We start from the raw sequence: 22,941 nt of genomic DNA on the forward strand, positions 1-22,941 counted from the left end.
TGATCATTATTTATTATTTATTATTTTTACCATTATTTATCATTTATTATTTTTACCATTATTTATCATTTATTATTGTTACCATTATTTACCATTCTATTTTTCTTAAAATTATTTTTATCATCGAAGTAATTAAATGATCTTAATACTCGTAAACTATCATTTATTTCTTTATTTGAAAAAAAAAATTTATGCAATTAAATATGTAAAAAAAGTGGTGTAAAAATTTAAAGATTTTCCAATTCAAATATTTTTTAATGATTGAACTATATGATTAAAAAAAACAAATAATTAATAAAATATGCTTTTGCATTTAGTTATAGTCAAATAAGTGAGATTTTTACCGATTCCAAATTGGTTTTGGTTCGAGTAAATTTTTCCAGACATGGCGCATAACACACAGAAAGTAACGAATGCTTATGATTCTAATTTTCGTTATATATATATATGCATATATATATATATTCGTTTCACATTTTAAAAAATGACTTATATTTATCCTAACATTTATATACAGTTTCATAAAATTAAACTTCAGAAAAAGTGCACGAAAAATCAAGGTAAATGAAGCTATATATTGAAAAATATTAGAAAAGCAATATTTTCAATCATTCTCCCAAAAATGTAGTAAAGAGTTCTACCAACTCAAATTTTCTATCACCAATAATGAATCTTTTTATTTTTGATCTTCCAAGCACGTAAAACTACATATTTTGAGAGTTTTGAAGTGACAAAATGTTTCAAATTGCTCTTTTCTTAAGTCTGTTCAATAGTTTCTTCATAGTCTTTCAAAAGCTTTCATCGCACAAAAAAACACAATCAATCCTATTTTCGAACAAGCCCTTCTCCCAAAGAGAAATTGCAATGAAAGGATTCATTTTCAGGCACAAAAGAAACACTTAAAGAAAAGAAATGAGTAAAAGGAAGTGAAGAAAAGTGAAGAAATAGGCTTTTGTACGCACTTACGAGGAGCTTGATAGACGTTGGTTCTTGATACTGATGAAAGGGGAACCCGCTTGATTTGCGAATACTGTTCCTCGTATTCCGGCTGGAATAAAAAAGATATAAAATTGACTTAAATAGCAACACAATTATATTAATTTAGAAAAGGAATATTTCAAAGTGTGTATAATGTTTAAAATTTAATAACACTATTTTACATTAAAAGAAAAATCAGTGTAAATAATTCTGTTTTTCTTTTATTGATACGGTAAATAATATTTTTTTCGAAAAAAAAATGACGCTTGATTTATGTATATATATAAAGAGAGAGAGAACAAGAAAAAAGATGTTAAAAAAAATATTATGAAAAATGATTTTTTAAAAATTTTGAAATCACGATTATATCAGAAAAATAGTGCATTCTAATAATGTATTAAAACAGCCAAATGTAACACATATCAATACAATAGTGTGAGGAGCACCAAAACAATTGAAATAAAATGGAACTTATTAAGCAAAAAATGTTAAATTAAAATAAAAAAAAATAGCTATTGATTTGCCCGAATTGGATTTCCACATGGTAAAAATATAAATGCTGTTAACAAAGAAATTTTTTAATTATGACATACAATTAACTCAACGAATTTTTTCGTATATAATCTTGTGAGCTGATGGCGAGTTTATATCTTTTCCTTATTTTAATTCAATTTAAATTTCTTTTAAATTTTAATTTTTTTAAATTTGTAAAAAGGATTTTTATTTTTTAAAAAAGCACATTATAGTAATTTGTTATTCCCTTTTAAATAATTTTTTTTCTTGCTTTCTCTACATTTTAAACTTATTTTTTAAATTCTCTGTACTTCCCGTTGCAGCTTATACGCAATAAATAAAACTTATTATTGATTTTTTTTAAATTTTCTTCGCTAATCTTACTTCTATTTTATACTATATATATATATAATTTAATAAAGTATTTATTTTTTGAATTTATTTTCTGCTAAGAGTTAAAAATTACAAAATAAAATATTTTACTTAAATTACTAATGAAATATTCAAACAGGAAGAAACTCACTGTAAAACCAAGTATTTCCTTAAATAATATATTTAAAACAAATGAAGAATGATTTTAAGCAGAAAAGCAGATTTAATAAATCAAACTGAAAGCTCTAGCATTAATTTAAATTGAGTTAGTTCAAATTTCCATGCAATTTAAATTAGTTGTAATAAACTAACACGGATGAAAACTTTCTGAGATTAGGAAAGGGAAATAAAATAGATACTCATATATGAAATATTTAAAGTAAGTCATTATTTGGATATACTTATTGCCTCGAGAAAAGTTCAAATCATGGTAAAAAAAAATATTTTAATTTCTCTTAAAACGTATCTTGAATATTATTATCTGTACTCATTAGGGTAAATTTTAAATGCATTGTTAGATTCGTTCTAGAAACGTAATGTATTGATTTAAAAAAGAAGAAAGAAGTGCCAAGTAACTCCGGAAAATCATATATCATTTTCAAAATGTGAGAAATGAGGAACTTTATTGTTATATATGTCTTGTTAGAATAATTCCTTCCGGCATATTTCAGAATTCAAAGATATATGTGATTCAATAAGTAAGATAATGATTTAAAACGTGCGAAATTTTTTTAACATTCTTCAGGAACCGTAATTCTAAAAATCGGGTTCGTTGGAGTGAAGTAATTATATATTCCAAGAAAAACATTAAATTCATCAAATATTTCCTTTATTGTCTTTATTTTTATAACATTGTGTTTCCTTCTTTTATCCCAAAAAATGAACATTCAATTTAGAAATTTAGCTAACTTCACTGGAAAATGATTCAACTAAATGAAAATGGAAAAACACTTAGACTTCTCGATTAACTGAACTTTTTTTTTACATTATAATGCGTAATGGCTGACGTTAATATATTTTTTGAAAACCCTGGTAAACAATGAAATCAAATAATTTGTTTATTAAAGATCGCAACGTATGGAATTAAACAAAGAATGGAAAAGTAGAACTTTTTTAAAACTCTTACAAATCACGATTAAAAACATTAAGACTTAAACAACGGCTAAAACAATTTGAAATTCTTTTTTACGGTGAAGTTTAAAGGTATTTTAATGAATAATGAAATGAAACTGCCACAAAATATAATCAATTAGCTTAAAAAAGTAAAATATATATATATACTCCAATACAATACAAAGGAAAATCATGATTTTGAAGAATACGAATAATCGTAATTCATTGGTATGTCCTTAAAAGAAATACATTTAATATAAACGTCAGTGAATGGATGTTGTTCATGTTTTTGAGACTTATCGTAAGTAATAATTTTAAGATAATACTGGAAGATGCGTGCAATAAGCTACTGATGATTTAAATTGGTGAAACAGATGGTGGTGGTAATCAACCAATCTCCGCACTATATTACCAAATCACAGTTCCATAAATAAAAAGCTTTTTTCGAGTTTGAAAATTGTCGGGGTTGCTTAGCAATAATAAATTTACTTCTGCAGCACTATAGTAACAGTTAAAATCATGATTTTTCATGATCTAGATTCATCGATAGTTCCTTAAAATAAATAATTTGGTTTGAATGCTAATGGCACTGATGGGCTATTTTTCATAAACTGGGATCACTAATGATGTTAAGATAAAACTGACGGATGCGTGCTATAAACTACGGATGATTTAACTCAGCGAAACAGATAGTGGTAGCAATCAACCGAACTCCACAAGACATTACACAGCTAAATCATGCATAAATGCTTTCGAGTATTAAAATTTCCAGGGTTAAATTAGATTCATAACTATTAAAACTCAATCATATTAAGGGAGCATTTCACTCACTTACCCAACCTTTTCCACAGGAAATCAAACGTCAACTCTGAAAATAATAGTGAACCTGCTTTCCCCTTTGCCGGACATGCAATAAAAAACGTGTGCATTTATGCCAGGCTACTAACTTACAGTTGGCACCAGTATTTTAAGTTGAATTAGTTCTACTTTTTTGAAACTCTATCCCCATTAGCTAACTATCAGCGAGTATCTTTTTGCATGCACTAACCCTTCTAACTGGAAACGGTACATCATATGTATGGCTTCCCTGTGGATCACTAGGAGTTCTGGTACTCGACCTGAGGCTGTCACATTCGCTGCCATCTTCTACTGCATACCCGGGCACACGGGTTGTGGCATAAGGCGAGGGAAAGTACAAGGAGTCCTTAGGCACTTCGTAAGCAGTCTCACCATGCCCCTTTTTACCCAGAACGCTCATGCTCAGAGTGTCCCCTTTATGGATTGAACGGGATTGCCCATCTGAAATAAAAATTTAAAAATAAATAAAAATATTTAAAAAAAAGAAAAGAAAAAGCAAATTGCAATGAAACATACATTTTAAATAAAAAAAAATAAATTAAACTCTCAACTCTCAATGCAAAGCAAGAAACTGATTTAATATAAAAAACTCATATAAAAATTTAAAATAATAATATTTAAATAATAACGAAATAACTTAATCAGCAAATGAACGTACAAAAATGGACAAAAACCATTCATTTAAAGTCAAACTAATAAAACAAATATTAAAAGTAACTACTGTTTAGGGTCCCCATTAATTTAGGAAATAGTATTTATTTACAATACTGAAAATCGAAGTGAATTCAACACCGTTAGATATTTTTTAATATACACATATGGGGAATGTGAAGTTAGTATTCACAATTGCATAAAATTAAAATAAAATTAAAGCGAAACTTCATCTGCCTAATGGAGTTTTAAAAATTAATTTTATTTCTTTTACATTATAAGATATTATACTGTATGGAAATGTTCTAGTTAAAAATAAATCTTTTCCCTCTATTATTATGAGAATGTTATGAAAAGGCATCACATGTTAAAGATAATCAGATTAAAATTAAAATAAAGTATTATAATAAAATTTAAAATTAAATATATTTAAATTATTTAAAATTAAAAAATAACTAATTTATATTAAATATTAAGAGAACTATATTTAAAGTTTTTATATTTAAAATTAAATAAACAAAAATCTCATAAAGTGCGTATTGTTATAATTGTAAACTTTATACTCTTCTTGTTATAAAATAAAGTTTCAATGCAAACTCGAAAACGAAATTTATTTTTTTGCTTGATAATAGTTAAGAAACCATTTCAAAAATGTATTGTTTTTTTAATTTAAATTTAATGAGTCGATATTTCAGTAGAATTTTTTTTTCATTTTTAAAACAAAAACATAATAATGTAAGAAAGATTTTTCCCTTACGTAAGCATAACTTAAGCGTAATTATTGTTATTTGGAAATGAAAATATTTATGATGATGTTCTACATAATATTTATGATGATGTTCTTCATAATAAAAAAAAATAATCAAAATCTTATTACTTGTTATTATAATTAGTCCGGATATTATTTTTAATTCATAATTTTCAATATTAATTTCTAAAATTTATATTCTATCAATCTTATTACTTCAGGAAAGCATATTGTTGCAGAAATTTCAATAATTTTCTGTTAATGAAACTAAACGAAATCCATTTTTTTAATTAATAAATATTAGAAATAATTAAGCGTAAAAAGCATGCATCTTACGTGTAATAAATTCCATTTATTTATTCATCTACCATATTCTGGATTCAAAAAAAAAAGTTAAAGTTGGAAAATAAAAGAAATCTGGTTTTATATTTACATCAAAACAATTTACATAACGTTTGAATAAAGTTTAAATCATTAAATGTCAGAATATGTTCACAGGTATATTTTTAAGACAGAAAAGGACATTTTTATTTTAATCAAAAATAAGTCTGAGTAAAAATAAGTTCTGTCAGAAATATTAAACATTTTGAACATATTCGAGTTTCTTTCGCTTATTATTATGCAGATATGAAGTGAAATCGCGTTTACTTTTAAGCAATATTATAATAATTTTAAATTATTTTGCTATTATTTCATAAAAGTATAAAATTTAAAACTACTCAAATGTTGTCTCGAATTTCATACAAGCTTTGAATTGCGATCTATTTGTGAAGAAAATGTAACAATTAAAAAATAAGACCGCAGGCCAGCTTACAGTTTAGGTTTAGTGCAAATAGAGGAATGGAAGCGAAAGGATATGCATTATAAAATAATTTAATGCAGCTCTAAGATATTCTAAAGTTAAAATTTAACTATATTTACTACCAAGCTAAAATCACACATACGTATTTAACGATAGATTTTAGAGTTTGTTTTTTTAATATCACACGGAGAAAATAACTTCATAACAACTAACTTAATAACATTTCTGGTAAGAAAAACGCATTTCATAATGGCTAATGTGATAATGGTTTAGCGAATATTTAAGTTTTCAAAATTATAGTTCTAAATACCACACATTCAGTAAAAAATATAAAACTGAAGAGGAAATTTAACTGAATAAATAGTTTTTCTAACTTGCTCTAAAGTATTATGATATAATTAGCAAATTGTATCTTAAAAAATGTATATATANACTGAGAAAATAACTTCATACCAACTAACTTAATAACATTTCTGGTAAAAAAAAACGCATTTCATAATGGCTAATGTGAGAATGGTTTAGCGAATATTTAAGTTTTCAAAATTATATTTCTAAATACCACACATTCAGTAAAAAATATAAAACTGAAGAGGAAATTTAACTGAATGAATAGTTTTTCTAACAGTTCTAAAAGTATCATGATATAATTAGCAAATTTTATCTTAAAAAATGTATATATATAAAATAAAATATATTTGTATATATAATGTACATACACTATCCAGCCATTAATGACCGGACACTGTGAAGTTCGGTGGTGGAGGAATTATGGTGTGGTCCTGTTTCTCATGGTTTGGCCTTGGACCCTTGGTGTTAGTGCGTGGAACCCTGAACGCAGATGAGTGTAGAGACATCCCGGACAATTCGGCACTTCCCACCCTGTGACAACAGATCGGTAATGGCCCGTTTGTGTTTCAACACGATAACGCTGCCATTCATAAAGCACATGCCATCACGGACTGGTTTGATGAAATGGGGCTGCAAGAGCTTGACTGGCCATCCCTAAGTCCCGACATCAATCCAATTGAGCATCTCTGGGATGAGTTGGAGAGCCGGTTGAGGGCCAGGCCACAACGCCCCAAAGCCACTACTCAACTCTTCGCCATGTTACAGGAGGAATGGCGGGCAATACCTGCCGCCGTGTACCAACACCTAGTGGATAGCCTTCCTAGAAGGGTTAAAGCTGTGATTCGGGCGCGTGGCGGCCCTACGCCCTACTGACTTGATACTAGCACCTCACGTATCACGTATGATTGTATGAACGAAGGATAAAGTCTATAAATGGCTTTCTATCCATATGATGTGCAGGGTCTGACTTTTAAGTTAGTCACCCTATAAATGATAAGATGGAAATGAAGACTCTTTTTTTTTTATAAATATTATTCTATAAAATTATGTAAGGATGTATAAATGAAGGATAAAGTCTATAAACGACTTTCCATCCGTATGATGTGCAGGCTATGACTTTTAAATAAGTTACCCTATAAATGATAGGATGGAAATGAATGTTTTTTTCTCCATTTTTGGGTTTTAATAATTTAATCTCCGAATTTTTACTAATTCTTCTCATAGATGGCAGCACTAATATTTTAATTACTTAAAAGTTTTTCTACTTCGATCAAATATATTTTTTATTTATTTTATTCGATACAAGCTATAAGCACCACTTCAAATATTTACCTCTTCGCTAATTTCACTAACTGTTTACTTATTATACTTCTAAATCTAAAACCGCATTCTGCTACACGCCGGTNAATTTAAATATATGATGTATTTTAAGTAAGCCCTCATCATCAGTTTCTACAACTTATTTATACTCGATATACAATCATCAATATTTTGATTTATTTAAACACTTTAGAGCATTTAAAAAAAGCCTTAAAATAGATTTAAGTCTTGTTTAAAAGCTTAGGAGTTATTTTTTACAGATTTTAATTGTTTTTTTAAGATATGAAAAAATTAAATGCTTTCCAATGAAAGCTAATCTGTAATTAAATATAATCACGTTTTATATAATTTTTTTTATTCCGTAAGAAGCAAAAAAACTTGAGAGCAACATTTAAGAGGAAATAATCTTATTCAATTTCTCTATTTAATAGAAAGTAATAAAAGAAAACCCAATTAGGATATCTGAATAATGTATTAACAATTGTTTTCTACATTTTTTAAAGAGAAAAATTATGTAATTTATTTTCGAAGGAAAAAAGATGTACTTTCTTCCTAAAGAAGAAAAATAAACGATTTATTTCAATTGAAAGAATAAAGTCTTTTAGTTCGAAAAAGTATTTTTGAATCACAAATAAAAAGTTGGGAAAACAACCAAATGTAATTTATCTATTAATTTCTGATTTACTCAAGCATTCTTAAGTTAATCAATTCAAAATAATTAACCTTTTATAATGTCTTTTGAAAAAGGAGTTAGAATTTTTCTTTTTTAAGAAAGAAACGAAACTTCAGAATAAACGATATGCATTTTCTTAACCTAACGTTTTAATTAAAATTTTGATAAAAAAAAATTTTTAAGCACTTAAGCATTCTAAAAAAAGTACTAAAAACTTAAAAGCTAGTCAATAAAGTTTGAAGAGCATTGAAATTATTAATTTCATTCTCAGTAAGAATTCAATACTAAAATTCATGTTAAAAGGTTAAACTTCGTTATGGTATAGTATAATTTTTTGATACACATAATACGCTGCCTTTTTAAGTACAACATAAATCATACCGTTATTAAATCACATCATTTTGTTAAAACATTTTAATTAAATTTCATTATTCATACTAATTTTAATTTTTAATTCTGAATATCTTTCTAAACTACCACTATTATTAGCAAAATATCTGATGTTGGAAATACAAAGAATTCTGGTCACTTACAGAATTTTGTTTTAGTGTTACACGTGGTTTGTAAATACAGGGATAATCATAATTCCCTCCGGGGTTTCGAAGCGTTATAGTAAAAAAACGAAGACGAATTTGGCAAAAAAGAACATATGAAATTATTCCGAAAGTATTCAAGTTTTAATTTAAGCAGTTGCCGGTAGATGGCGGTAACATGTACCACTAAAGTCAATTGTAGTAAAGAAAAATGGCGCTTGCAGGCGAAGGAAATTATGAATAACTCTGTATATACAATCCTGATTTCTTGTGGAACTTTTTTGTTGAAGCACACTTAGTTTTAAAATATAAATTTTGTCTTGGTTTGTAACTAAATTTAATTTTAATTTAATTCTTTTTTTTCAAAAATGTGGATTTGAAGAGCCATGTAGGAAACAAACCGACTTATATCAAAGTTAACACCCTTATTAACAAAATATTCATTGTTGTAAATATATAGAGTCCTGGTCTTTTGTACCACTTCGATCTTGTGTTACACTTATTTTGTAAATATATAGAATCTTGTTCTCTAATAGAACTTCATTTTATCAGTACACTTAATTTGCAAAAAATATAGAATTAGGGTTTTTTGTTCAGCTTCATTTCGGCATTACATTTAGTTTGTAAACATACTAGCTTTGACAGAATACTAGCTTTGACAGAATACTAGCTTTGGCAGAAAATTTCATTAGTTTTATTGGCATAAAATTTCAGTTTGTTCTGCCAGAAAATTTCATCAGAAAATCTGTAGAATCCTGGTCTTCGGTCAAACTTTTTTTTTGGTAGTTGCTTCACTTAGCTTAGATTTCCAAAAGATGTTATCGTGCGAATTTTTTAAATAATCTTTTAGAATTTGGAGTAAAATTGAGGATAAATAACTTGAAATCTTCTTAGTAATTCCACTATGGGTATAAATTAGAATTCAAGCATACTTGATAGTGCAAGTCATTGAATAACAAAAGAAAAAAACATAATGTCTTATTTCTTGGTCTAAATCAGTGGAAAATTCATCATTGGCTGTGTGCGCAGTTAAAAGATTTATTAAGAAAATTACAACTTAAATTTAAAGCCTTATTTATAAAACTAATTAGTTAATGAATTTATATCAGTTTAAAACATAATTTCTTTATTATTTTTTAAACACCGAAAGCATTTGTGTGTTCTGTTTATTACTGTACTGAATAAAAATAACACCTTGAATGCATTTAGAAAAAGAATCTAGTGGAGTTACCGTACTGTTTGGCAATATCATTTCCAGTTTTTTTTTTTTTTTTAAATTAAATTTAATGGTTGCTAATTCGGATGGTTCCTATTTATAGTACAGTTGTAATGAGCTACAGAATGTGACTTGTTATAGCTCCACCTGGAAAAAGACTGGGAAGTTAACTTTCCTATCACTAAACTAAGCTGTGAGAGGGTAAATAAGAGAGTTACGGAGTTTTAAGAACTTTGTATGAACAGCCCAAAATAGTGAATATTTATAAAAAAATGCTTTTTAAAATGTGCATTTTAATATGTTTTTTTTAAAAGTTCAAGTAAAGGCTTATTAATAACTGAAATTGAAATTCTGAGAGTAAAAATTCGTAAGTTTGCTATAAATCATACTAAATAGCAAGAGAATATTGTTTATTAGCTCTTTAGATCTTAAGGAAAAGATCTGATTAAAAAGATCGTATAAATTTCAAACTGGGAGAAATCCTAATCCTCTTAAAAGATTTAGAACTCATTAGAAATAAATTGATTCTAAATCACTATTATTTCAAATTCGCTGCTAACCAGAAAATATCATTTTTACTAGTGACATATTTACTGGAATTAAAAGGGTAATTAAAATGTTTAGAATAATGCTACCAAGAGAAAAAAGAAAAATTTTAAAAAAACGGGTAGATTTAGCAAGAAAAGTTATTTTAAAGTTAGTTTTTCAAAGATTGTGTGTGTGCGTGTGAGTTATTGATTTTTTTTTTAATAATTTATTTCCAAAATAAGCAAAATCGGAAAGTAATTAAATTACGGAACAAAAATTAGATAAAGATATGAACAGATACAATTAAAAATTAAAGGGAAAACAAGCTTAAATTTAAAAGGCATCGACTAAAATAGGCATATGTTTTGCATTAAAATACTAAAATTTAATTGTGACATATCTAATTTACATCTAAATATCAAAGTTGTATGAAATACTGTGTAGGGAACAAATCGGAATTTTGTCATTATTGAAGTAATATGTTACCTTATTTGTTGATCCAAAAGGAAAAACTGGGTAACATTGGTCAATAATCTATAATATACAAACGGCTTTACCCGACACTAAAAAAAAAGTATATTTAGCGATAAGTATGAAATTATTGTAAATAAGTATTTGTTAAATAAATACTTCATAATATTTTTCTTTAAAAAAACTACTACTTTAAAAATATTTTCCTTTTATTCTGCTTAAGTAAACCTTATCTCAGGTTATATAACCTAGCATCCAATGTTCCATTATATAGCCTAACACTGAAAACCAAAGACAAATACAAAATGAAAAATTGCTTTAAACTTTTAAAGTTTCAATTAAACTCGTTTTAATTAAATGCAGTTTTTAGTAATCTCTATATCAAAGTTTGTGGCTGTAACGCTTGAATTGAGAGTTTGAAAAAGTTTTAAGGACTTAAAAGTAATTCATGAACATTCCTACACTAAATTTGAGGAGAATAGATTACAAACAGCTGATTTATTTAAGGAATATTATATTTAAACAAGCATTTATATATNAAAATAAAAGAGAGCAAACCTTATAAAGATACCTATATATATAGCATAATAAAGAATAAATACCCAACTAAAGTAATAAAATTCTATATAAAATCATTGAGTTAATCGTTTATTATTGTAGATATATTTATTGTAGATATATTTACTTTCTTTGTTAATTTATATCATTTTTTCATGCGCAAATCCATTTCGGGCAAATCCGTGGCTAAAATTATTTACTAAAAATTTATTTGTTAATTTACATAATTTTTCCAGGTGCAAATCCGAGCCTAAAATTATGTGGGAAACAGGCAATTCATGTTTCTTTTTCTTTTCTATTTTATATATTTTTTCTTAAATAAATAATTATTTTCTAAAGTTATTTGATGTGAACTTCTTTAAATTATCCAGTATAATATTACCTTGCGCACATTCATTTTCGGGCCCATCCTTGGTAACTAACAAGTCAAACGCTCTTCAGTTATGCAGCAAGAACGCACTTTATTACAAGACTCCCTTAGTTACACTTTTAGCTTTTGTTTTCATTTTTTGCAATCTGGCAATCTCGTTACTTAATTTCTTCCACTATTGCTTAAAATTTAACCTTGAAAATATAAAATTTTCTTAAGAAAAATTTCTTAGTTCAACTTATTAGCTAGATATCACCCTGAAAAAAATTACTTAGAATCAAAATAATCGGAAGCATTTCCCCATTTCTCTTAATGCTTCCTAAACTATAAAAAAAATTGCATTATTATCCCATACGTCTTTAATTAGTTAATGTTAATAGCATCTCAATTTAATACATGTCCAACTTATTGTTGCTTTTCCCAAGAGTTATTCAACGATAAAAGCTAATTTCACATTCTTTTCTCAGGTTTGACTTCACGAAAATAATTCATCAAAACCACTATTAAACAAAAAAAAGTCATAATCACCTTCTTCTTGAATTTCAGCCAACCATAAAAATCCAGTTTTTCCTTGCAGGGGATGTATTTTAGGAGTCATTGAATTGAAAGGGGAACAAAGAGAAATTTTCAATAGAGAAGCAAAAGTTCTATTAATTACTTACGCTTAATTGAAGATAACTCTTTGTAAAATATTTCATGGTAGAAAAGAGAATTTCCGGGAAATAATTTCTGAGATTGCTTATGAGTGATAAATCACACCGTGCATAGCAACCCAACAGACAGGCATGCCTCTATAATCATTGAAGATGAATAGCCAGTCACTGGGATGTTACAATCGATTCTGGAGGGAATATTAATGAAAGGATTTCTTGAAAATAATATGCTTCACTTTGAAATATTTTCATCCTTCACCATTCAGGAGGAAAACGCCAAATAAATTTCTATTCCAATGAATTCTGCTTGATAAATATTTTACAGCTTCGAATCAGTCACGTGTACTTTTTTAAAACGAAGTAAGAAATATTATGGTCAAAGGAAGTTTAATGAGAGTATTGGTTGAATATGGTTAGGGTACTCGTTTTAAAAGATATATAAAAATTGTACATGGGCATAAAAGAGAACTCCTTATACTCTCTATATCAGAAGTGCCAACTAATTCCCACTCTCTGCTTTGGAGTTAGCAGTGCCCGAACAATTATTTTCCGAGGTATACTCCAATAACTAAAAAAATATTATTCCGCTTGACCTTGACACAACTTCCTAGTATTTAGCTAGAATGCCTAGTATTTAGCTAGTATTAGCGTCCTAGTATTTAAAAACTTTCAGATTATTCTCAACTTGCAGTTATCTTTCCAGTCAAACACCTTTACTAATTTCGAAAAATATACGACTGAATTTTTCCAGGATGAATTATCCAAACCTTAAGTTGACAGGATCAATTATCAGAAACTCAACTTAAGGTGACAGACTAGTAGTCATAAACACTAGCAATAACATCATTTTCTGATATTTAATATCAGATGGTATCATGCATCGTCAACTAGGGTTACTTTATTAAACGCAATAACTATGACTAATCTTTAAAAAATAAAAAAACTGGGAGAATAAAAACAGTTACTACTTAGCCTCTGGAAGTTCTATGAAAGGTGGTTGGTATATCATTGGACAATTATCAATTTATAAAGAGACAAAATAATTTTAGACAGAAAAATAATATTTTTTTTAAGAAAATAAGGCTCTAAAAACATGGCATCTTCTTTATGGTATATTAGCAAGGTGTCAGTGCAGTAGCAGTTTCTACTGACGGAGGGCAAAATATCAGATGCAACTCTATTCACCCGACTACCCCATGAGGAAGAAAATAAAAGAGAGCAAACCTTATAAAGATACCAAGAAAGCATGGAAAATCGGTTTTAAAACTCGATCTTTAAAATGAATTTCTAATGTCACAGTTTCGAGTGTTTGGTTGGTTTATGAATCTACCCATACGAAAACCTGAAGTCATAGTTTTGTGAAAGGGAAAATTGAAAGATATGAAATTGAAATAAACTGAAGTGAAATATCTAAATTAAAACCAAACTAACCTATTTGAAATATAGACAATGCTAGAATGGCTTTATCCCAGCATTAAGATAAACATTACTATGCTTCGGAAGACCATCCTTTACTAATTCAATTAGTTATACACAGATCCAATCAAGAGACCATTGTTCAAGACAAGTTTATGCAGAAAGTTGCAATCATATGAAACAATCTCATCTTTATTAGAAATCAATTTAACGCAAAAAATGTGAGTAAAATTACGAATCTGTAGGAGCTAAAAGATATCTTAGAATTCCAACAAATTAATTTGCTTGCAAGAAATGAAAAATAATTTTTTATTTATTTAAAGCATCAATTTGAGTTTTGGACGAATCAAGGTAATCAAGGAAGTCTGAATATAAATTAGACAGGCAAGTTTTTAGCAGAGTTAATTCATTTGGACTTATAGTGCTGACAGTATCTAAAAAATTTATATAATTGAACATAATAAAATCATCAATAAATCTGAAAACATCCAAAGTTCAAATCACAGCATTTTTTTTTTTTTTTTTTTTGAAGAAGTGTAAAAGAGATTCACAAGAATGCTTGAAAAATTAGTGCATTGGGATAAGCCAACAATTTGCAGAAAGTTACCTTTAACACTAAAAAGAAATGTAGAAATTATTAACAGTAAAAGCACCTTTTGATAAACACCTAAAACAGACAAAATTGGTATTTTAAAGTTTTGAATTAACAAGATCACAAACTTCGCTAAGATTATTTGTAGAACAGAAGTCGAAGAGCATAATTTTTTTTTTTTTAAAAAAGTGCCAAGCAATAATTTTTGTTAAATTGTATGGCATTTTAGATTCGATGTTCGAAGTATTATAGTTGAATTTTTTTTTGAATTACAGACTCTTTAATTCGTCTGAAACCATATGGAACATCGTTTATACGACGATCGTTTTTACGATGTTTGCATATATGCGATGTTTCAGTTTGGTCCCTATTCATTCCTATTCATTTTAATGCAAAAATATATAGTTTATACGACGCACAGAATCAGTAATATGTCGGTATTCCGATTTTGTACACGTTTGTTTTATTTTTATTTTTTCTTGAGTATTTCAAGAAAGGGTGGAATTTGCCAACATGAATGACGCAAAAAAGAGCATGTGTAAATGTAGCACGTGATAACAATGGGGGATGGTGAGGTGGGGTGGAAAAACAAGTTTATGTGTAACGGATTGCACTGGGAGGGACATTCCTTTTCGAAGTAGGTGATCAGGTTCCCCAACCTGCTTTATTGTTACGACTAGTAAAGGACTAGTAGCGACTAGTTACGATTAGTAGCCTTCCTTATCAGTGCACTAGCAGTACAGATTGTTTTCTTTTTTTTTTTCATTCTTTGCTATATGTCGTCCACACCTTTTTTAAGACATGTCCTGAAAACGCAAGTCTATCTCGGTGGAAGAAAGAATTAAAATTTTGAAGGAATTCGATAAAGGTTCACCGGGAAGGTCGAACGATGACCTGGCTAAAATGATGAGTATTCCAGTTTCTACCTAAATTACGATCGTCAAAAAATTGAGGAACATGCTAAAGCCTGTGGATCATTGATCTTTGGCATGAAGGAAAATGCGAGTGCTGAGGGTAATAAAGCCACGTGTAACGTTTATTTGACAAAACACAATCTAACTTCACTTTTCAGTAAAATTTAATTTGTATGGTTTTGAAACCATGCTTGTTATAAGTGGTTAAAAAAACAATAGAGTTTTTTTTACGGTATTTAAACCATACCGCTTGAAAACGTTTTCAAATCGATAAAAGTTAAAAAAATGTTCCTAACCCTAAACTTTACGGCTAATTTAATGAGTTACTTACTGACGGTTATTGTACCTTAATTTTAGTAGGAGAAAATTAACTGTGTGTAAAGAATTAAGCAAATTAATATTCAATAATACTGTATATCATACATGTTTAAGATGCAAAGAATACTGTCTGAAATTAAACATTAAACCGAAAGACATGATAGATAATTTAAATTTTGACCTAAACCACAAGAAAATATACCCTATATAGATTTGTTGAATAATAAAATAACATAAATATCTAAAAATTAAACTTGAAACTGATTTTATCTGATAAACATTAAGTAGCTAGCAGCAGTCCTCAAATGTTACTAGAATGTATTAAAGGACATATGAAGATCTTGAGTCCGATAGTTATACATGACACCTTTTCCCAAGAAAACATTTTTCTGTAAAAAATTTCTTAACATTTTTATAATATTGGTCCTTCACATGTTTCAGAAATTTTCAACAAGAAATGCATTAAACATTTTACTACCCACATGAAAATCTTGAATTTTTGCAACAGAGCACTAATTAAATTGGTCTCTTGAATAATATGAAAATGAGACTTAACATTATGCTATCACAAGTCTTCCTATGGAATAAATAAATTGAGCAGTAATGGAAAATGAAACACCCGCCTGTACATATGAAATTTTAAATAGTATACTATTTAATTGAAATATTCAGTGCATCATTTTATTTAATAATTAACATATATTTCCTTTGTGATTTAAATGGTAATGATAACATTTAAATTCTCTCCAAATTAATATATGTGCGCCTTTATTTCCGTCCGAAATTTTACCGTGTGCTGAGAATTAAGAAACTAATATTCAGCGTTTAACAAAGGGCAGCAGAGGAATTTTAATATGCCCTAAATTTGAATTTCGCACATTATAAAGTTTGGAACTTATTTTGCATTTCATTTTCAACTAAACGTAATGTCGCAACTTCCGCAAATGCGAAAATTTTCATTGGAACTCAGAAATAGCATTCTAAACAAATGCATCACCCCATATCCTTTCCTTCTGTTATAGCTAGTTGAAAATAAAAGGAAATAAAATAAAACGTAACGGCGAAATAGTGTAGAAAATAAAATGCCTCCTCGTTTATAGCAGGCAATTACGAAAGCCAACGTTTATGTTAACGTTTGCTCGCATATGCCTAATTCGATTAAGGGATATCGCCCATAAAGTTTCTGCGCCAACTTAACTGCCGCAATGCACTCTAATGCATTTCTCCCCGTACAGATTAGAAATCGCCAGCTTGGCTTAGTTTTTATTTGTGATGCTTTCCCCTTTTCCAGGGATTTATTGTGTTATTCATCAACCCAAAACCTCGTCAAAAAATAATCATAATTGAAGAAGATGAAGTAATTGCTTCATTGGTGGGTGTTATATATCACGTGGTGTGGGAGTTATGGACCAAGAAAACGAGATTTCTCTATGAAACTAGCAGAAAGTGTCTGTTAAAAGTTAAGTTGTGAAAAGCAGGTTGAATTTTCAACTTAATTTAGCTAAAGGGAGATTAGTTGAGTGCGAGTAAGCTGCAAATTGCGGTGCTTTGTTGTTGGCAATTAGTGAAAAAGCCTCCAAATGGGGGATTAAATTTGGTAATAAAATAAAACATTTCAACAATTAAATTGTAAGCGTAAGAAAATTTTTAATATATTTGAGAAAAATAGACAGCTGATTCAAACGTTGGCACTTAAACAAATGTATTTTTAACGCATGTCTCAAAACGCAAGCAAAATTTAAAATAATAATTGCTATTAAATCTAGGCAAGTATTACTAACAATAACGCAATGTACTATTTCGATGAAGAAAATTGATTTTAGCAGAAATCGTCTATTGCAATAGAAAATTCGAATAGTAAATAGAATTGCCAATTCTATTTAGCTAAATTAGTGTTCAATTGAATGCACGCATACGACTTTTAGCATTGTGTGGTAGTACTAATTTTTATTTAAATTTTAAAACATCAAAAATTCACAAAATTGGGTAGTTTTTTTAATTGAAATTAATGGGATAAAATCAAGGTTAAAATGTAAAATTTTTGCTAATTTCATCTGGCAGATACGTTTATTTATTAAAAAGGATATATCAGGCAACGATAGTAGACAACATACCAGGCTATATTCTTAAGCTAATGAAATATTTTAGTAGCGGAACATAAAGGTTTCCTATAGATTTTCTGGTTGAAAATGGTTTAGACAGCTCAACCTTATGCTCTGAATTCAAAGCTATTGTTACGATATGAGTTTATTGTATTCCATTAGTATATTTTTCCATCTAACTTACTAGATAGCACATGGAAAAAAATAGTAAAGCTACTTGTAATGATATTCTTGGTTAAAAAAAAGAAGGAAAAAAAGAGATCCTGGTATTAACAATAAAATATATATGGTATTTAAGCCATTTATCAGGTAATTTCATTTATATATCAATGACTTACGGGTGATAATGGCTTTCAAAATTATTGTTTGTATCATCACGCATTCAGTAAAATAATGCTTGAAAAGTAAATTTAACGGAATAAATAGTTTTTCTGCCATACTTAATGAGATTATCATAAAATTATCAAATATTACCACACTTACCAAATTTTATCTAATATTGTAAAACCAAATGTTTTTGCTAATTTTACAAAAATCATTAATAGCGCTTTAAAGCGATATTAATGAATTTTATTAAAGATTTTCTGAATTTTATTAATTATTGATTTTCTGAATTAATGATTTTTTGATTTTAATATTGATTTTTATTAATGATTTTCTAAAGCGCTTTAAAGCGCTTCAGAAAAATTACCGACCTATTTGTTAGCATTCACATAGAGGGAGAATAGCGATAAATCTTACAATATGCTGGTAGGTTTGACCATACTTTCTCTCTCAATGTAGGACAGATACACTTATTATAAGTTGATAGCAAAGCATTTTTTTCGAGTCTCAGAAACAAGCTTATGACGCTTAATTGTTTTAAAGTATATTTAAAGAATAAGAATTATATTTTTTTAAGTTTAATTAATTTAATTACAAAGCTATTATGAATGCAACATCGAGTGAGTTTGTCTTTATACTAAAAGCTCAGATGTAGCAGCTTATGCACAAATAATAACTGTTACAAATTAATTAAATTTAACACTGAATTATTAAAAATTTGAGCAATATAATGAGTTTCTTAATTAAATAAGCGGAAAGAAAGATAAGTAAAACCAAAATAAAAAATAAATAAAATTTAAAAAAATAAAACTGCAATTTTTTAAGCGTAAATGTTTTATTTTGTGATCTTTTTAATGCTCACAAAATAAATCTTTTTGAGTGAATAATTTGCAAAATAAAGTAAAATCCGCTAAATTCAACCTATATGTTTTCTAAAATAATCTTAAGTAATTCACAAATAAAGTTTTTAATATTAAAAATGCAATGCTTTTTACAATGGAAATGAAATTTCTATTTATTTAACTAGTTTTATTGAAATTATACCTTTTAACACAATTTTGTATTATTATAATGTTCTAATTATTTATAAGAATCAAATATAGGGAATTGTAAATTAGTTAAAGAGTCGTGATTTTACCATACAACAGATTAAACTGAATTATCATAACGTGATCATTAATCTTATTTACCTAACATAATCAACGTGATTATTTGCCTAAAAGTGATTGCAAATGATATAAAAAGAGATTGAAAATGTAGCATAAAGCAAATCGTGACCATCTTTGTCTCTGTTTCATATGAGTAATTAGTTATATTGTTTGGGCCGGGAAAATCTGGTTAGTACGGTGTCAAGCCCATGTCACATAGATCGAGTCTTCGCTAACCGACAAGTTTACGCTAAATCTATTGGGGTCAATAAGTCCTCCATGTTCCCATAATAAATCAATACCTCTTGGGGTACTAGATCGGAAGTCGATCTTGATCTGGTTCAAGTCAAAATTACGACCTGTGGATAGATGTATGGTGAGTGAATGCGTCCTCCATGTAAAACGTGCTGTAGCTTATGTGTGAGGTGGAGGTCGAATCCTTCGCCATAGATGGCGCCACTGAAAACAAGAAAAAGCACATCCCTCTGCCGTAAAATATGCTTGTCAGTAGTGATAAGTGGCATAAGACAACAACAAAAAAAGTTATATTGTTTAACTAAACTTAGAATGAATAAACTGAGGCCTGTAATCATTAATTTGCATTTTTTGTCGTGGTTTCATACGAAGCAAATCGTATTGATTAACAATTTTTTTATTGATTCTGTTCTGGAAAAAAAGTAATTAAGTTCTTAGAGTGGCAAATTTTTCATAATGAGGTCTTTTAAATGGTCATTAAATTTAAAATGGATAAAACTATAAAAATATAATTATTTTAACATTCGGTAGTTGAACTGACATTGTTCAGTAGTATTGACTGACATTGGAAAAAAAGTTTTTTCCCCTTTTTTTGTAAAATAATTAATAAAACGAAAAATAGAAATTTTGATATTTTAAAATGTACACAGAGAAAGAGAGTATTGTAAATTAGTAAATAAAAATTTATGAAAAGTTATTCAGTTTTTTTTTTTCATTTATTGTAAAATGTAATAAATGCGAGCTTAATAATTATATGAGTAATGTATTGACAAAAAAAACTTATTTCATTCAAACAAGGACGAAAATTTTTAGTAATGATAGTAGTTTTGTAAGAAAAGAAAATTTCAGTCTTGTTCATATAAAATTGTACGTAAAATAAATGGTAAAAATGTATTTACGAAAAGAACATTATTCTTTGCTGCTAATCATCAGGTTTGCTATTGACCTTATAAAATGAGTTTTAAAATCTTTAATAGTTGTTAAAAATAGCGATAGGAATAAAAGACGCATAACTTTTTCAAAACATTAAACAAAAATTTATATATATCTATTTTTTAGTAACGAAAATTCTAACAATAATTAAAACCACCTAACCAATTCAATGTTAACTCCACATTAGCTTTGCCTGCAGATGTAATTTCAAAATTTGAATCACACCAGCTAAAGATTGCCAATTTTTCTCCTATTTCTCTGTTCCGAAGAAAGAGTTTTTTTGACATTTAATGGCCTACTTCACTTACAAATAAATTTGTAATGGCAGCGGATTCTATTTTATGACAGAGGTCACCAATAAAAGAAAATAAAGATTCGTTTTTCCGAAAGAAAATTACCACACTGTACCATTTTTATAGGCGGAGCAATTTTTTCTTCTTCCCAAGTTGGAACACTTAATATCAATGTTTAAAACAAATTCTCCAGCTGGAGATGTTAGAGAAATCCTTGTTTCCGAGTTTGAGGGAAAATCCCAATCTTAAATTAGGATAAACATGATCAGGAAAACGGAAAGCAATCGCGACTCTTCCCTAACGTCGAGACGATAGAACGTAAAACTGCGTCGGTGGAAGATAAAGTAGGCTATAAAATGCTGTAATCAGAGGCCTAGGATAGAATCAAGTATAAACATACATATTGTCGGCTTCATTGGTTTTATGCTTTGGGGACCATCGTTGTTTTGTTATATTTAGATTAATGGTATAATTTTGGAAAATAGTTTCAATTTCTCTTTAGATTTTATGTAGTGTAATCCGAAAATAATTATTTCTTCCTCTCAAATGAATTCGGTTTTTCTTTATAAACAAAAATAAAAGCAATCTCTGACCGAAAAAAAGTTCTTAGAAATAAGCGGATGTTATTAAAATAAAATGTAGAAGTTGTAATGTTTCATGCATTTAATTTATGCCGAAATTATGTTTTTTATGTGAAAAATTCACAAAAAATTGCATTTTGCGAAGATGAATTGTTTATTTTTATAAATGAAAATAATAGCCTTTATTTATCTACATGTTGCTTGCTATTATAACTGTTAAATAATAACAAAATAAGGAATTTACATGAAAATGTTATAGGTATTTTACATAAGCAAATTCTGTTAAATGTTACATTATAGATTGAATGTTATCTGATACACGTTCAATAAATAATATAGAAACTAAATGAATTCAACATTAATCTCCAATTGCATAGTAAAAAATACGTTTTTGCTTAAAACATTTATTAACAAACATCCAGGGATCTTTAAAATTTCTTTTTCATAAAATTATTTTATATAAACCTTATTAAAAGAAAAATAATTACAGTCCATTCGCGTAAAAGAATTAAGCAATGATTAGACAGAAATATATATATATACATATATATATAATCAATTAAAAATATTTGTTATGTAAAATGATAAAGCATCGACGGAAATATATATTATTTAAAAAATAATGGTTTTCATGAGTAATAAATAAATGAAATCTCAGGGTCTGTTTTCAATTCATGAAAGAATTCAATGTTACCTACTTATTTATTAAGACAATTTATAACAGTAGTTTTTTAGTTATAGCAGAAGGTTTTTTTTTGTATTAAATTAAGAAATTTTTTAAATGAAATCAACTAATTAAATGAAACATAATGTATTTAATGTCAAGTTTTGTTTCTGATGAAATAATCGGAATTTAATAAATTAGAAAATAAAATTAGAACTTAAAGAAAAAAAATCAAATTGTTATTACACGGAGAATGAGATTCTGGTAAAGTTACCTCACTATACGGAAATGGCATTTCCGGTAAAAAAAAAAAAAAAACTTAATTCTGGCAAATGAAACCAAACTATACGGCATTTAAACTATTCTTTTGATATTATTTTACGATCACCACACATTTAGCAAAATAAATGCAAAACTTAAATGCAAATTTAATCTAATAATTTTTCTTACGTAATGCTCAAAGGAATTATAAAGCAACTAAACTTCACCCTCTTTAACAAATTTCATCTCATATTATAAAACCATATTGTATTTTTTAATTTATCAAAATCATTACTAAATCGCTTCTAAAAAAGTTACCGGGCTTTTTGGCGTTCCTATAGAGCCAGAAGCCCAGTAAATTTTACAATATTCTGGAATTTATTTATCCATTCTTTTCAAACAGTGTAGATTCGAATATTCTAATTAGTTATTATG

At 27.8% G+C, this 22,941-nt stretch overlaps 1 protein-coding gene across 1 annotated transcript in view; it reads right to left on the bottom strand.

The window, feature by feature from the left end:
• The window catches only part of LOC107455980 (cell adhesion molecule Dscam1-like), a 428,665-nt gene that overhangs the window by 50,363 nt on the left and 355,361 nt on the right, over positions 1–22,941 (bottom strand). Inside the window, exons 23-24 of the mRNA XM_071184630.1 lie at positions 4,025–4,275; positions 967–1,048 (exon numbers count right to left, since the gene is read on the bottom strand). Of these exons, the coding sequence (XP_071040731.1) occupies positions 967–1,048; positions 4,025–4,275 (333 nt within the window). The remainder of the gene's footprint in view (positions 1–966; positions 1,049–4,024; positions 4,276–22,941) is intronic.

The sequence above is a fragment of the Parasteatoda tepidariorum genome, chromosome 8 (assembly GCF_043381705.1).
Source record: "Parasteatoda tepidariorum isolate YZ-2023 chromosome 8, CAS_Ptep_4.0, whole genome shotgun sequence".
NCBI classification, from domain to species: domain Eukaryota; kingdom Metazoa; phylum Arthropoda; class Arachnida; order Araneae; family Theridiidae; genus Parasteatoda; species Parasteatoda tepidariorum.